General features: G+C 38.5%; 1 protein-coding gene across 1 annotated transcript in view; it reads right to left on the reverse strand.

Moving 5' to 3' along the window:
- TBK1 (TANK binding kinase 1) overlaps positions 1 to 15,133 on the reverse strand; it is a 47,389-nt gene that overhangs the window by 21,969 nt on the left and 10,287 nt on the right. The window contains exons 4-6 of the mRNA XM_046013066.1: positions 12,678 to 12,807; positions 9,333 to 9,514; positions 2,014 to 2,174 (exon numbers count right to left, since the gene is read on the reverse strand). Of these exons, the coding sequence (XP_045869022.1) occupies positions 2,014 to 2,174; positions 9,333 to 9,514; positions 12,678 to 12,807 (473 nt within the window). The remainder of the gene's footprint in view (positions 1 to 2,013; positions 2,175 to 9,332; positions 9,515 to 12,677; positions 12,808 to 15,133) is intronic.

Below are 15,133 nucleotides of genomic sequence, written 5' to 3' on the forward strand. Positions count from 1 at the left end.
AAATTCTTCTAATGGTATATCTGTGCACATGATGACAAAATTATCAGGTATTCCTAGCTGCTGATGAGTCACATGTTTCCTTCATTAGGGAGCATCATGCTTTTATTTAAACCATTTTTAGGGCAGCACAAAATGTGCAAAAGCTTTAAAGTGTAGGTGTGACAAAAACATGATTAAACTGTTACGCACAATTTATGTTTAATGAGAAAAACACAAATTGACTCAGCCTTCATTAATGAAGAGATTTTATAAAATGGGCACTGCTACAAAGCAAGCTCAAAATAACGTTATACCAAAATCATCAGTACAGTAATGGATGTCTTCCTCCATGAAAATGCAGACTGTTCTTGCTGAGAACATTTAGATAGCCAGCTTTTAGCAAAAGTCATTGTATCAGTTGGTTTTACCTCCTCAAATCAACAAACAGAAAAATATCCTTCTCTCTCAATTTCCTGAAGTAAGATTAGATGAAAGATTATATTTTTATAGTTGTGATTACTGAAGTCATGTTTGCTTACAAAATGCAGGGGTAAAATAAAGGTCTAAGAGAAATGTTAAGATCTAAAGATTGATTGGACACACTGGGATGTCTGTGAGTTACTGTCCCAGAACATGCTCTAAACAACATTTATAACCTTAGAGTTTTATGTGTACATAGATTAGCTATTTCTCACGACACAGGCTCATTCACTAATTTCTTTTATCATAAAAAGATATATGATTGTACAGATGTTTATAGAAAATTTTACATCTAAGGGTGCCTGGGTGGCTCAGTCAGTTAAACATCTGACTTCAGCTCGGGTCATGATCTCGGGGTCCTGGGATTGGGAGCCTGCTTCTCCCTCTCCCTTTGCTTGCTCCTCACCCTGCTTGCTTCTCTCTCTCCCTCTGTCAAATAAATAAGATCTTAAAAAAAATTTTCATATCTAGAATTCCATCTCTTTCCTTCTTTTTGCTTTTTAAAATTTTATGTATTTGAGAGCGCGAGCTTAAGAGAGAAAGCAGAGAGAGCACGGAGGGCGGGGGTTGGGGTAAAAGGGCAGAGGAAGAGGGAAAAGCAGGCTCCCTGCTGAGCAAGGAGGCCGATGTGGGGCAAAATCCTAGGACCCCAGGATCATGACCTGAGCCAAAGGCAGACACTTAATCTCCTGAGTAGAAGGCAGACACTACCCAGGAACCTCTCTCTTTTCTCCTTTATTTGGTTTACAACAGTGATTTTATACATAGTAACTATTTCCCATTAATTATGGCAGTACATAAAGGTATAATGTACTAGTAAAATACATTCACTTTTTGACTGAAACCACACTAGAAAAAAACTTATTAAATGTTATATATGTATATTAAATGTTATTTCTGAAATGGTAAAAAAAAATCAGATCAGTTCAGGGTAAAAATTTTTTTCTTTCTTTTTTAATTTTATTTTTTTTAAGATTTTATTTATTTAGTTGACAGAGAGAAACACAGCTAGAGAGGGAACACAAGCAGGGTGAGTGGGAGAGGGAGAAGCAGGCATCCTGCCGAGCAGTGAGCCTGATGTAGGGCTTGATCCCAGGACCCTGGGATCATGACCTGAGCCAAAGGCAGACGCTTAACGACTGTGACATCCAGGTGCCCCGTTTTTAAAATTTTATTTCTTTTAGATCTGGTAATGGTTCTAACAGAAATACTATTTTTTTTTCAGTTATATAAATGAAAAACCCTGATAAGTAATAGACAAAGAGAAATAAACAGTGTGCTGAAACAGACTCCAGAAAGCAGGGTATTTTTTAATAATGGACCAAAAGGCTGATGCCATTTACACTTTGTATATAAGATACTTAAACACAATATGAAAAATTATGCCTATATAGTTTATAAAGCTGTATTCTTATTCAAAACAGAATAGATTAATACATCAGAAATGATAGCTAAAATCAATATTCATTAGTATACACCCCTAACGTATGATGACACAAAGACAGAAATACATTTCTAAAATTGTTTTGAATTTTAGACACAGAAACCACTTACATCACTTCCTTATTCCTACGTGGCCCTTCAAATGGTCTAAATGGCAGGGATCCAGTAGCTGCATGGTAAAATGTTACCCCAATGCTCCAAAGATCAACTGTTGCTCCATACTTCTTCTGATGATCTTTTCTCAGTACTGCTCTCTCATACATATCAGGATGCTTTAAAAAAAGGATGAAGAAATGAACTTGTGTTCTATAGTAATACATTACACACAAATGGGTAATCAATAACACCTACAAATTCCACCACATTTTCCTTATGATTTCACTTTCCCAATCTAAAAAGACGATTTCATGTTTTCTTTTCCCTCCTCAAGCCTCCAAACTACCCTTCTTTGATTCTCAATTTTGAAACCTCACTTCATACTTCAGCGAGGAAATGGAAGCAATCAGAGATCAATTCTCCCTATGCCTTTTATCAAATACCAACCTATCTGAATCTGTGTCCAGACTCCAGGCCTACTTTCCAGTTATGATGGAACTGCTCCTGTCAAGGACTAACTTTTCCATCTGTGCTGTGGAACCCACCTTATTGAGACTCACCAATTCCAGAAATCAGTTCCTGCAATTAACGCTTTTAAGTATCAATTTCCCCCTATTGGATCATTCCTTTCAGCTTACATACATGCTTTAAGATCTCCCATTTTCCTTCTCTTTTTGGAAGGGGGTGGCGGGAGGAGTAGGGGAGAGAATCAATGCAGAGCCTGATACATGACTTGATCTTGCGATCCTAAGATCATGACCTTAGCTGAAATCAAGAGTCACCCAGGCACCTCTAAGATCTCCCTCTTTTTTTTTTTAATCTTTTTTTTTTTTAATATTTTATTTATTTGACAGAGAGAAAGCACAACTAGGCAGAGAGGCAGGCAGAGAGAGAGGAGGAAGCAGGCTCCCCGCAGAGCAGAGAGCCCGACGCGGGGCTCGATCCCAGGACCCTGAGATCATGACCTGAGCCTAAGGCAGAGGCTTAACCCACTGAGCCACCCAGGCACCCCAAGATCTCCCTTTTTTTTTAAAAAAAGCCCTAAACTGACCCCACCACCCTTTCTACATATGACCCAATTCTCTGCTTCCCATCATAGTAAAACTTCTCAAAATAGCTGTTTACATTTATAACTGTCTTATTTCCTCATCTCCTATTTAGGCCTATGGCATTAAGTATTATTTATACACTCTAACATTTTATTTATTTATTTCAGAGAGAGAGAGAGAGACAGCACAAATAGGCAGAGTAGAGTGGCAGTCATAAGGAGAAGCAGGCTCCTGCTAAGCATAGATCCCAATATGGGGGCTCAATCCCAGGACCCCAGGTTCATGACCTGAGCAGAAGGCAGATGCTTAACCAACTGAGTCACCCAGGTGCCCCTTATCTAATACTTTAACTCCCAAAACTATCTCCCGCCCTGAGCTCCAGATTCATATATTCTACTGTTTTCTCTAATATCTAAAAAGTAGCTCAAACTTCACATATCTAAAATAGACTCTTGGTCTTAAACTCTCAAACTGGTTTTCTTCTAATCTTTACCCTCTAAGTAAGCAGTACCACTATCTACCCAGTTGCTTATACCCCAAACTTTTCAGGCAGCCTTGATTCCTTTTCCTCGTCCCTGACATGCAGTCCATCAGAGCAAGTCAGATTGGACTCTGAGATAAAAGTCAAATTTTCTAAAATTATTTCACTGACTAGACTGACTGGGTTGACTGGGATGGAGCAACCCAGACAAGTAGCTGGTCTGATGTTGAACACATGACTTTAAGTCCAGGAGACACTATACGAGAGTTCTGGAGTAGAGACAAATCTTAGAAGACATGGCTTAGGAGCTTACAGATCCAGACAGAGATTCTGGTGGACATTAAGCCCTGCAGAGTATAACCAGGAGTCATGCATGCTTTGCCTCTTGACATTTGCCTTCACAGAAGTGACACATTAGAACTTTAAGATTCTTGAAAGATAAAGCTACAAGAGTGTTATTATGGACCAAAGTAGAGCAGAGTTGACCAAAGATCTGATCATCCAAATCAAAACAAATGCCTTATGACACTGTGATATGTGGCTGTGGCCCAAGGGCCTGGGAACCAATGCAAATGGCACTACTAGGAGGGTGTTTCTAAATAACACAATCTAGGGGCGCCTGGGTGGCTCAGTGGATTAAGCCGCTGCCTTCGGCTCAGGTCATGATCTCAGAGTCCTGGGATCGAGCCCCGCATCGGGCTCTCTGCTCCTTGGGGAGCCTGCTTCCTCCTCTCTCTCTGCCTGCCTCTCTGCCTACTTGTGATCTCTGTCTGTTAAATAAATAAATAAATAATCTTAAAAAAAAAAAAAATAAAATAAAATAAATAAATAAATAAATAAATAACACAATCTATGAGTCTGACTCCCAAAGGGTCACAATCCCTGGATTTTGTGTGTGGTGTATGGGAGGGGTGGGAGATGGGGATGGGGGATACTCTTTTGGGAAATACGCTTTTTTTTTTTTATGATTTTATTTATTTGAGACAGAATAAGAGAGAGAGAGAGAGAGAGAGAGAGAGAGAACATGAGAAAGGAGGTCAGAGCGAGAAGCGGACTTCCTGCCAAGCAGGGAGCCTGATGCGGGACTTGATCATGACCTGAGTAGAAGGCAGTTGCTTAACCAACAGAGCCATCCAGGTGACTGGAAAATAGATTTTAATGCAAAATCAAAAGAGGTGATAAGCATGAGGGGTTTGAACTGAGTGTTCAAACTTATGCCTACCAGACATATGGGGTATAAGTGGTTTTGCTGTTTTATGGTGTAGCACATAAAACTATTGCCCTGAGAAGTGCTAGCCAGACCTTTGACCCAACAGATGGTACTTAGTGTATAAATGGGGCTGTGAACCGAGTACCTGGATATGCCTGATAATCCTCTAGCACACAAGGAGTAGATATAGCGATTCTAGAAGAAGACAAAGGGGGAATCTCCTCAAAAGGTGCAATAATACACTACCTAACTGGTATAATTCCCTGCAGAGTGACTGAATGATACTGGCTTAATACAGGGTGGTTAGATGTGTGTGTGTTCACTGGCTCTCTCCTGAATGTAAGACTTGTGTTTCTGGAGGGTTTGGTCTGGGTCTGGCCTTCCACACTTGGAATAGGAATATAAGAATAAACCTACTATAAAACTCTCAGTTTATATTATTAAAATATCCATCATATTAAAATGGTGGAAGAATGAATGCTGACGATTTCTTTGGACTTTCACAAACAAAGGGTGGTGGGAGATTAAACATCTGGCCTGGGAATTCCAAAATGAAAAATTTTTTCATTTAAATATAAATATTTCTGTTGGGCACCTGGGTGGCTCAGTGGGTTAAGCCTCTGCCTTCAGCTCAGGTCATGATCTCAGGGTCCTGGGATTCAGCCCCACGTTGGGCTCTCAGCTCAGCAGGGAACCTCCTTCCCCACCCCTTCTGCCTGCCTGCTTGTAATCTCTCTCTGTCAAATAAATAAATATATATATATTTTTTCCCTAGATTGCTGAGCTTCAGGTTTTTATTTAACTTTTCTTTTTTTAAAGATTTTATTTATTTATTTGACAGACAGATCACAAGTAGGCAGAGATAGAGGAGGAAGCAGGCTCCCTGCTGAACAGAGAGCCCAAAGCGGGGCTCGATCCCAGGACCCTGGGATCATGACCGGAGCTGAAGGCAGAGGCTTTAATCCACTGAGCCACTCAGGTGCCCCTCCCTTTTTTTTTTTAAAGATTTTACTTATTTATTGGACAGATAGAGATCATAAGTAGGCAGAGAGAGGAGGAAGCAACCTCCCTGCTGAGCAGAAGCCCGATGCAGGGCTCAATCCCAGGACCCTGGGATCATGCCCTGAGCCGAAGGCAGAGGCCTTAACCCACTGCGCCACCCAGGCGCCCCTTATTTAACTCTTTTAATAACTTTTGGTATACTGTATTTGAAAACAGGGCTGGGCATAATATGGAACAGGAGATAGATTAGAGCAAAATTTCATCCTGGAGTACAACATGAACTCCTGCAGTTAAGCTAATCATGTGTTCTTTCCATTTTAAGTTTGTTAAAAAGCAAAAGCTAAACTCTGGTCCTAGAAGGCTATGTGAAAGAATAATAGTTGGTAATGGATGGTCAACCTCATAAAGGCTGGTAAGGAATGGCTGTTTTGCTTTCCATGGTAAACGGGAAGAGCTACTGCTATTGAGTGGGCAGAGATCAGAGATGAAAGACATCCTGATTAACAGGGAACAGTTCTGAAAAATAAGCTTCTGATATCCAGCATGACTTTTGTCATCTCTATGTCCAAAATGGGGCTCAAACTCACAACCCTGAAATCCAGAGTCCCACCCTCTACTGACTGAGCCAGCCAGGTGCCCTACGGCATGACTTCTGAATATCCTGCCAGATAACTTGTATAGGTGAGAAGTCTATCATTCCATCTGATATATAAACATAAAATATATTTGTACACAAAGTATTTTTGTAGCTACAAGAATGCAGCTCTATGTCAACCTACTTTGTTTAGTTAGAAACCATGAAGAGTTACTCACTGCTCTGGAAAATCATGCCAGTGACAACACCACCATTTGTGATGTGTGACTCATTAATAGAACATGCAAGTGATCACTGTACTTGCACTGGAAGTGGTAATGCATACAGGTGCAAGCATCAGATTCTTTAATGTCTGCTAGTGAAGCTGTTCCTAAACTTGACATATTAAATATGATTTTATTTTCCCATATAATATTATTAAGATATTAGGTCATTTTCTTAATTAGGCATACAGGTTGATTATATCTAAGCATTTCATTTCAAGATACTGAAGGGAACATTGTAAAACATTTATTATAAAAAGGGAGTGATCATGTGGAGTTGAAACCACTAGGCTGTATGTTCTGGCTAGCCTCTGCTTATAACTTCAACTCCAACCCAGGAATCTCATGCATCTCATTCACCATGGAAGTTCCAGGGCCTCCAACAGTGCCTGGCACACAATAGGCACCCCATACATACTTGTTGGATGAATATAATCCATTTTGGGGTATTCTTATTAAAAGACTATAAAAATATAAGTACAGACTAATTTGGGGTTATATACTGTTAACAGAACAATATTTATTTATTTATTTATTTTACAGAACAATTTAAGACACCTTCATTCACGCTACACTTAGAATAATCTGAATAAAGCTATGGGGCAGCTACACTTTATTCTTCATGGTATAAGTTTACAATAGCAGAATCCAACTGGAAAGAAGTCACAGAATGCAAGACTTTCTTTTTTTTTTTTTTTTAAAGTAATCCCTATACCCAACTTGGGACTCAAACTCATGACCCTGAGATCAAGAGTCAGATGCTCTACCAACTGAACCACTGCAGAGCCACAAGCAATTAGTGATAGTTTTTTATTATAAACTTCCTGACTACATGTTAAATGTACTTACTTCTTATTTTAAATTTTTGTTAATGAAATATAGTTGACATACTAGTTACATTGGTTTCAGGTATGTAACACAGTGATTCAGTAATTACAGGGGTGCTTGGGTGGCTCAGTGGATAGAGCATGCAACTCTTGATTTCAGGGTTGTGAGTTTGAGCCCCACACTGGGTGGGTAGCCTACTTTAAAAAAATAATTCTAGGGGCACCTGGGTGGCTCAGTGGGTTAAAGCCTCTGCCTTCGGCTCAGGTCATGGTCTCAGGGTCCTGGAATTGAGCCCCGCATCAGGCTCTCTGCTCAGCAGGGAGCCTGCTTCTTCCCTCTCTCTCTGCCTGCCTCTCTGTCCACTTGTGATCTCTCTCTGTCAAATAAATAAATAAAATATTTCAAAAAATTCTAAATTAAAAAAATCTTTAAAAAAACCAACCAACCAACCAAATAAACAAAATTCTATACATTACACAAAGCTCAGCACTACATGTGTAGTTACCACAGGCAAAGGAAATGAAAGCAAAAATAAACTACTGGGACTACACCAAAATGAAAAGCTTTTGCATAGCAAAGGAAACCACCAATGAAAGAAAAGGCAACCTACTAAATGGGTAAAGATATTTGCAAATGATATCTCTGGTAAGGGGTTAATATCCAAGACATATAAAGAACTCATACAGGGGCAACTGGCTGGTTTAATCAGTGGAATCTGCGACTCTTGATCTTGGGGAGTTGGTTCAAGCCACTTGTTGGTGTAGAGATTATTTAAAAATAAAATCTTAAAAAGAAAAAAAGAAGAACTCATACAACTCATAACCAAAAAACCAGAAGCCATCTAATTAACAAATGGGCAGAAGACCTGAAAAGACATTTTTCTGAAGAAGACATCCAGATGGCCAGTGGTCACAGGGAAAGATGCTCAACATCACTCATCATCAGGGAAATGCAAATCTAAACTATGAGATACCACCTCACACCGGTCAGGATGGCTAGCATAAAAAGACAAGAAATAACAAGTGTTGGCAAGGATGTAAAGAAAAGGGCATCTTCAGGCACTGTTGGTGGGAATGTAAACTGGCACAGCCACTGTGGAAAATAGTATGGTGGTTCCTTGAAAAATTAAATATACTTACTTTTAAGTATATTTTCTTAAGTATTTTTTTTTTAAGATTTTATTTATTTATTTGACACAGAAAGAGATCACAAGTAGGCAGAGAGCCAGGCAGAGAGAGGGGGAAGCAGGCCCCCTGCCAAGCAGAGAGCCCGATGCGGGGCTCAATCCCAGGACCCTGAGATCATGACCTGAGCCAAAGGCAGAGACTTAACCCACTGAGCCACCCAGGCCCCACTTCTTAAGTGTTTCAAATGCTTACTAACTTTACACAAACACACCTGCACAGTTTTAAACACAGAGCTTTTCTAGCTTTCTAGCATTTCAAGTTAGATCTTTTCAAAAGCATTTCATTTTTTGTGTTTCTAATAATGTTCCTGTCTTTCAATAACCAACCTCCTGAATAGAATCTTCTGCTTCAGAATTATAACAAAACTTGCTCTATAGGGGTATCATTATAACAAATTTATAATATATATTAACTGCTGTGATCCAAAACAGGGAGCATTTACTAGCTACATGCTTCTGAAACATATATACGGCTTTTTCTCTTAATATAGATCCACAGCATTAGAAAAATTAAAGAACTTGAGTGTTATAAAACTTAAAAGAATCTTTAAAAGAAAAATAACAGCATCACTAGATAGCAATATCTAATTCCCTCACTACACACCATACACATGAGATTAAAAGCTTAATTTTTGTCGTAAAAGTTAGTGACATTTTATAGTTGACCAGTCACGCATATTTACAATATATTCAGCTTTAAATAAGTGATACAGGACTTACCAAATATTCTTCTGTGCCATACAGAGAAACAAACTGCTCATCATCTTCTAATTCTCTAGCTGCACCAAAATCTGTGAGTTTGTACACAGACTGTCCATCTTCCCCTATAACACGCATGATATTCCCTGGCTTGATATCACGGTGCACTATGCCATTCTCTCGGAGATGATTCATTCCACCGACTTGATAAAATAAAACAAAGGAAATCATAATGTAGGCATCTATGTACATGTGTATGCATATCAAATTCATCCACTTTCACTCAGTATGTTTTTCCGTAAGTTGGTCTAAAATCATTTTTACCAAAGAAATAACAGATGGTGTTTACATTTTATATCTCATGTCTGAGTAATAGAGTTTAAGAATAAGGATCAAGGGGCGCCTGGGTGGCTCAGTGGGTAAAGCCTCTGCCAGCGGCTCAGGTCATGGTCTCAGGGTCCTGGGATCGAGCCCCACATCGGGCTCTCTGCTCAGCGGGGAGCCTGCTTCCCCACCTCTCTCTGCCTTTCTTTCTGCCTACTTGTGATCTCTCTCTCTCTCTGTAAAATAAAAAAAAAAAAAAAGAATAAGGATCAATATGGTTGAGGGAAGAGTCCAATCTCTCTTAATTAAATACTATCAGGAAATGGAACAAAATGGTCTTCAGCATAAAGACTTCCTGAATTACTTCTGGTTATATACATGTGGGTAATGTGCCTAAACCTAAGAATAATGATTCCTGAGGTGCCTGGGTGGCTCAGTGGGTTAAAGCCTCTGCCTTCAGCTCAGGTCATGATCCCGGGGTCCTGGGATCGAGCCGTGCATCGGGCTCTCTGCTCAGCTGGGAGCCTGCTTCCTCCTCTCTCTCTCTCTGCCTGCCTTTCTGCCTACTTGTGATCTCTGTCAAATAAATAAATAAAATCTTTAAAACAAAAAAAAAGAATAATGATTCCTGAGAAACTGCCAATCTTTCACCACAGTTTCATATTTCTTTAGCTTGGAGAAAAATTCTGTAAAATAGTAAACTGGACTCAATATATAAAACAGTAAAAAAGTAACTGAGGCAAAGTGTCAGACTGGCTTCCATAAGAATATATTTCTTATATGCTTAAAGCTATTCTTCAAAGGTCATTTTCCTTTTTTTTTTTTTTTAAAGGTAAAGGGGCTACATTGCTGAAATTAATCTGTTTTGGCTAACTGACAAGCAGTGCCACCGAACACTAGTTTGAAACATTTGACAGCTGATAGATGAATGTCCAAATATAACATACAAAAATAAGCTTATGGGTATCACACTCAATTATGAAAATTCAGGGCTACCTGTACACTTAGGAAGTCATCAATTATCTAAACTTCTACTTGGTTAAATGCATGTATTCTTTTTCTCTCATCTTATCCTCACCTAAAGGGTCTCCACACTTCTTCCACTATCAAGTTCAAGAATTCCCACTAACCTTATGCCTTCTTTATCACTGGACTTTTCCCATTCCTCAAATACTGATTCACTTCTCGTCAAGAAGATATTATTCCCTTTGGTTGCCATATTCTTTCTTTTTTTTTTTTAAATAGCTTTGAGATAAAATTCATGTATCATAAAATTCAGCCTTTTAAAGTATACAACTGAGTAGTTTTTCGAAGAGTCAAAGTGTATGACCATCACTATTTTCAGAACATTTTCATTATGCCAAAAAGAAACCCATGCCCATTAGCAGTCACTCCTCATACCTGCCATCCCCTCAAACCCCTGGAAATGACTAATCTGCTTTCTGTTTCTATGGATTTGCCTATTCTGGACATTTCATATGAACAAAATCATAGATATTATGACCTTTGTGTCTGGTTTCCTTCACTTAGCATCATTTTTCAAGGTGCATCCATTTTATAGCATGTATAATTACTTTCTCTCTTTTTTTTTAAGTAAGCTCTAGGCCCAACTCATGACCCCAAGATCAAGAGTCACATGCTCCACCGACTGAGCGAGTCAAGTGCCCCATTTTTCTTTTTCATGAACGAGTAATATGTCATTGCATGGATAATGGACATTTTATTTATACATCAGTTGATGGACACTTGGGCTACTTCCATTTTTGGCTATTAGGAATACTGGTATACAAGTTTTTGTGTGGACAAGTTTTTAATTCTTGTAGGTAAATACCTAGCATTGGAATTGCTAAGTCACATGGTAATTCTATGTTTAATCTTTTGAGGAACTGCTAGACTATTTTTCCAAGTGGCTGTACCTTTTTATGATCCCACCACCTATATATTAGGGTCCAACTTTTTCACATCCTTGCTAACACCTGTTTTTGTTGTCTTTTTTTAAAAAAAATAATTAATTAATTAAGAGAGACAGAACATTCATGAGTAGAGGGAGGGGCAGAGGGAGAGGACCTTAAGCAGACTCCCTGCTGAGGGAGGAGATCAAGACCAGGTTCGATCACATGACCCTGAGATCATCATCTGAGCTGAAACCAAGAGTTGGACATTCAATGGAATGAGCCACCCAGGTGCCCATTTTATCTTTTTGATTTGGCCATGCTAGTGAGTATGAAGTGGTATCACTTTGTAGTTTTGATCTGCATTTCCCTAATGACTAATAATCTTGATTCTCTTTTTACATTCTCATTGGTCATATATGTTCACCTTCTTTGGAGAGAAGTTTATCATTTTTATTTACTTATTTTTTCTTTTTGCCCATTTTTAAATTGCGTAATTTGTCTTTTGATTAAGTTGTTAGAATTGAAATTCCTTATCGTATATGTGATTTGTAAATAACTTCTCTCGTTCTGTGGGCTTTTTCACTTACTTGATATTGTCCTCTGAAACACAAATGTTTTTAATGTTGATGAAGTTCAGCTTATCTATTTTTTCTTTGTGTATGTATACTCTTGTTGTATCTAAGAAAGTACTGCATAAAGATCTTCGGTTTTGAATATAAAAATAATATATTTAAAATTCTTATGTCATTAGGGGCACCTAGGTGTCTCAGTTGGTTAAGGGTGAGACTCGATTACGGCTTGGGTCTTGATCTTGGGGTCATGAGTTCAAATCCCGTGTTGGGCTCCATGCTGAGCCTGGAGCCTACTTAAAAAAAAAAATTATTGGGGCACGTGGGTGACTCAGCTGATTAATAATCTGCCTTTGGCTCAGGTCATGATCCCAGGGTACTGGGATTGAGCCTGGCATCGGGCTCCCTGCTCAGTGCGGAGTCTGCTCCTCCCCCCACTCGTGCTCTCTTTCTGTCTCTCAAATAAAATCTTAAAAAAAAAAAACCCTTATGTCATTAAATTATATACACATATAACTGTAAAATCACACATATATCTACATACACATATATTTATAAAATCATATAAACAAACGTACCCACATCTCGCAAAACAATTAAAAATTCAGACTCTGGTAGTCCATAGGCATTAGATGGCTCTTCTAAAACAGTGTATAAACTTCCGCATGGACAAAATTCCATAATAAGCACTTTATGTCTTGTTGTTGTCTGGAAAAAAAAAAAATCACTGATTGGGGCTCAATATAAAAGTTTTTATTATAGGCTAGTACTTATCTGATTTCACTTAAATGTAGAATATACTACAATAATGAACGCACTATGAATTGCTTTACCTGGGATATGTTAACTACCTATTGACTATACTCATATAATGATTAACAGCTTCTAAATTCCTATTGGATTTGTTTTTGAAAGATGATCAAACCACAATGAAAGCTGGCTAAATCTGAAATAGAAAAAAAATCACTGCTACATTGTTATAATGGTTCTTTAAAAATTATTTTAATTTCTAATACATAATAGTATATTTAGGACATTAATGTTTGAACAGATCTCTTAAAACACTTGAAATTCTTCTCATGACAAGTTCTTCCACTTCAGGGAATGAAGTGCTAGTCTTAAAAACAAATAGATGGCAAAAGAGCCTAGTGGTCCCCCTCACAGCAAAGTCGGAGCTTGCTGATTTGCATATGAGTTGCTGATTTGTTTCAAACCTTTTAATGCATCATTGATTATAAGATACATCACCAATTTAATAACAGCTTTATAGGGAAAAAGAAATACTACCAAATTACATATATACACTGATTATAAGACACGTTCCCAGTTCAGGAACTTGAAAATGTGATTATAAGTCTTAAAATCCAGTATTCATCTCCAATGTTTTTTGTGGTTATTTCCAATTTTTTATCCTTCCTTCCTTTTATAATTTTTTCTGCATATCCCCAAAACACTTTTATTGTTTTTTAGATTTTATTTATTTATTTATTTGATAGAAAGAGAAACAGCAAGACAGGGAATACAAGCAGGGGGAATGGAAGAGGGAGAAGGCTTCCTCCCGAGAAGGGAGCCCAACTTGGGGCTCCAACCTGAGCCCAAGGCAGATTCTTAACGACTGAGCCACCAGGCGCCCCAGGATTTTATTTATATGAGAGAGAGACAGCATGAGAGGGGGAGTCAGAGGGAGAAGCAGATAGAGAGCACAAGAGGGGGTAAGGTCAAAGGGAGACGCAGACTTCCTACTGAGCAGGGAGCTGGGAGTCTGATATGGGATTTGATCCTGGGCCTCCAGCTGCATGACTTGAGCCAAAGGCAGTCACTTAAACAGCTGAGCTATTCAGGTGCCCCCCCCCCCAAAACACTTTCATAAACTATCTTATTTATTTTTAAAAAGATTTTATTTATTTATTTGATGGGGAGGGGGGACACGAACTGAGGGGAGGGGCAGAGGGAGAAGCAGACTCCTCACTGAGCAGACAGCCAGAACCGGGACCCGATTCCAGGACCCTGAGATTATGACCTGAGTTGAAGGCAGCCACTTAACCAACTGAGTCATCCAGGTGCCCCCTTTTACAAACTATTTTAAATTTCTCTACTATTGAGTAGTTATAGAAAGAGAGAAATAACTTTAAAAGACTTGTTTTTAAATAATGAAGTAATATGTTGATTGTTGAAAATTTGGGAAATATCCCTAATTCCATTACCTAGAGATAATTATGCTAATATTTTGGTGCATTTCCTTTCAGTCTATTTCTCATCTATCAAATCGCATAAGAGATACACAAGATACTGTATATTCAAGATTACACTGTGTATTTATTTTTAATCCTGTTTTTCTGACATAACATTATACATAAACATGTTTCCAGATAATTAAAAACTTTGGTAAAGACCTCTTTTCATTACTGCTTAACTATTGTGTAAAGAATAAATTTCACCCCAAGAGAGGTTAGGCTTTTTTTTGGCTTTGGCTACTAACAGGTGATTACTAGGCATCTGGAGTATCCTGTCTGCTAGAAGTCTTTCTCTGAATGGGGGCTTTGGCCATTAACAGTCTAATGATGTGATTTATGATGGAGGTTTTAGGATGTACAAGTCCATCTCAATTTCCAAAGGAAAACACAAGTAAAGGTATTAGCCTGAACTTCTGGAAAGGGCTAAAGACTGAAGGTCAGCCATGCAGGCAGTATGTGATTGAGTCCCAACACAAACTCTAGACACCAAAGGCTCAGGTGAGTTTCTGAGGCTGGCAATATTTTGTGTACACTATCATACATCAATACCAGGAAGGTACTGTAGCTACGAGGAAAAGAAAGATTCATGTTTGGAATCCTCCTATAGAATCCTCCTATATTCTGTTCTATGAATTTCTTCCTTTGACTAGTTCTAATCTGTCTTCTTTTGCTAGAATAAAACTGTAACTACATTCCTTTCCTGAGTTCTCTGAGTCATTCAACATTCTATTTTTTTTAAGACCTTATTTATTTATTTAGAAAGCATATGAGCAGAGGGGCAGGGCAGGGGAAAAAGGAGA

The sequence above is a fragment of the Meles meles genome, chromosome 7 (assembly GCF_922984935.1).
Source record: "Meles meles chromosome 7, mMelMel3.1 paternal haplotype, whole genome shotgun sequence".
Taxonomy (NCBI): Eukaryota; Metazoa; Chordata; class Mammalia; order Carnivora; family Mustelidae; genus Meles; species Meles meles.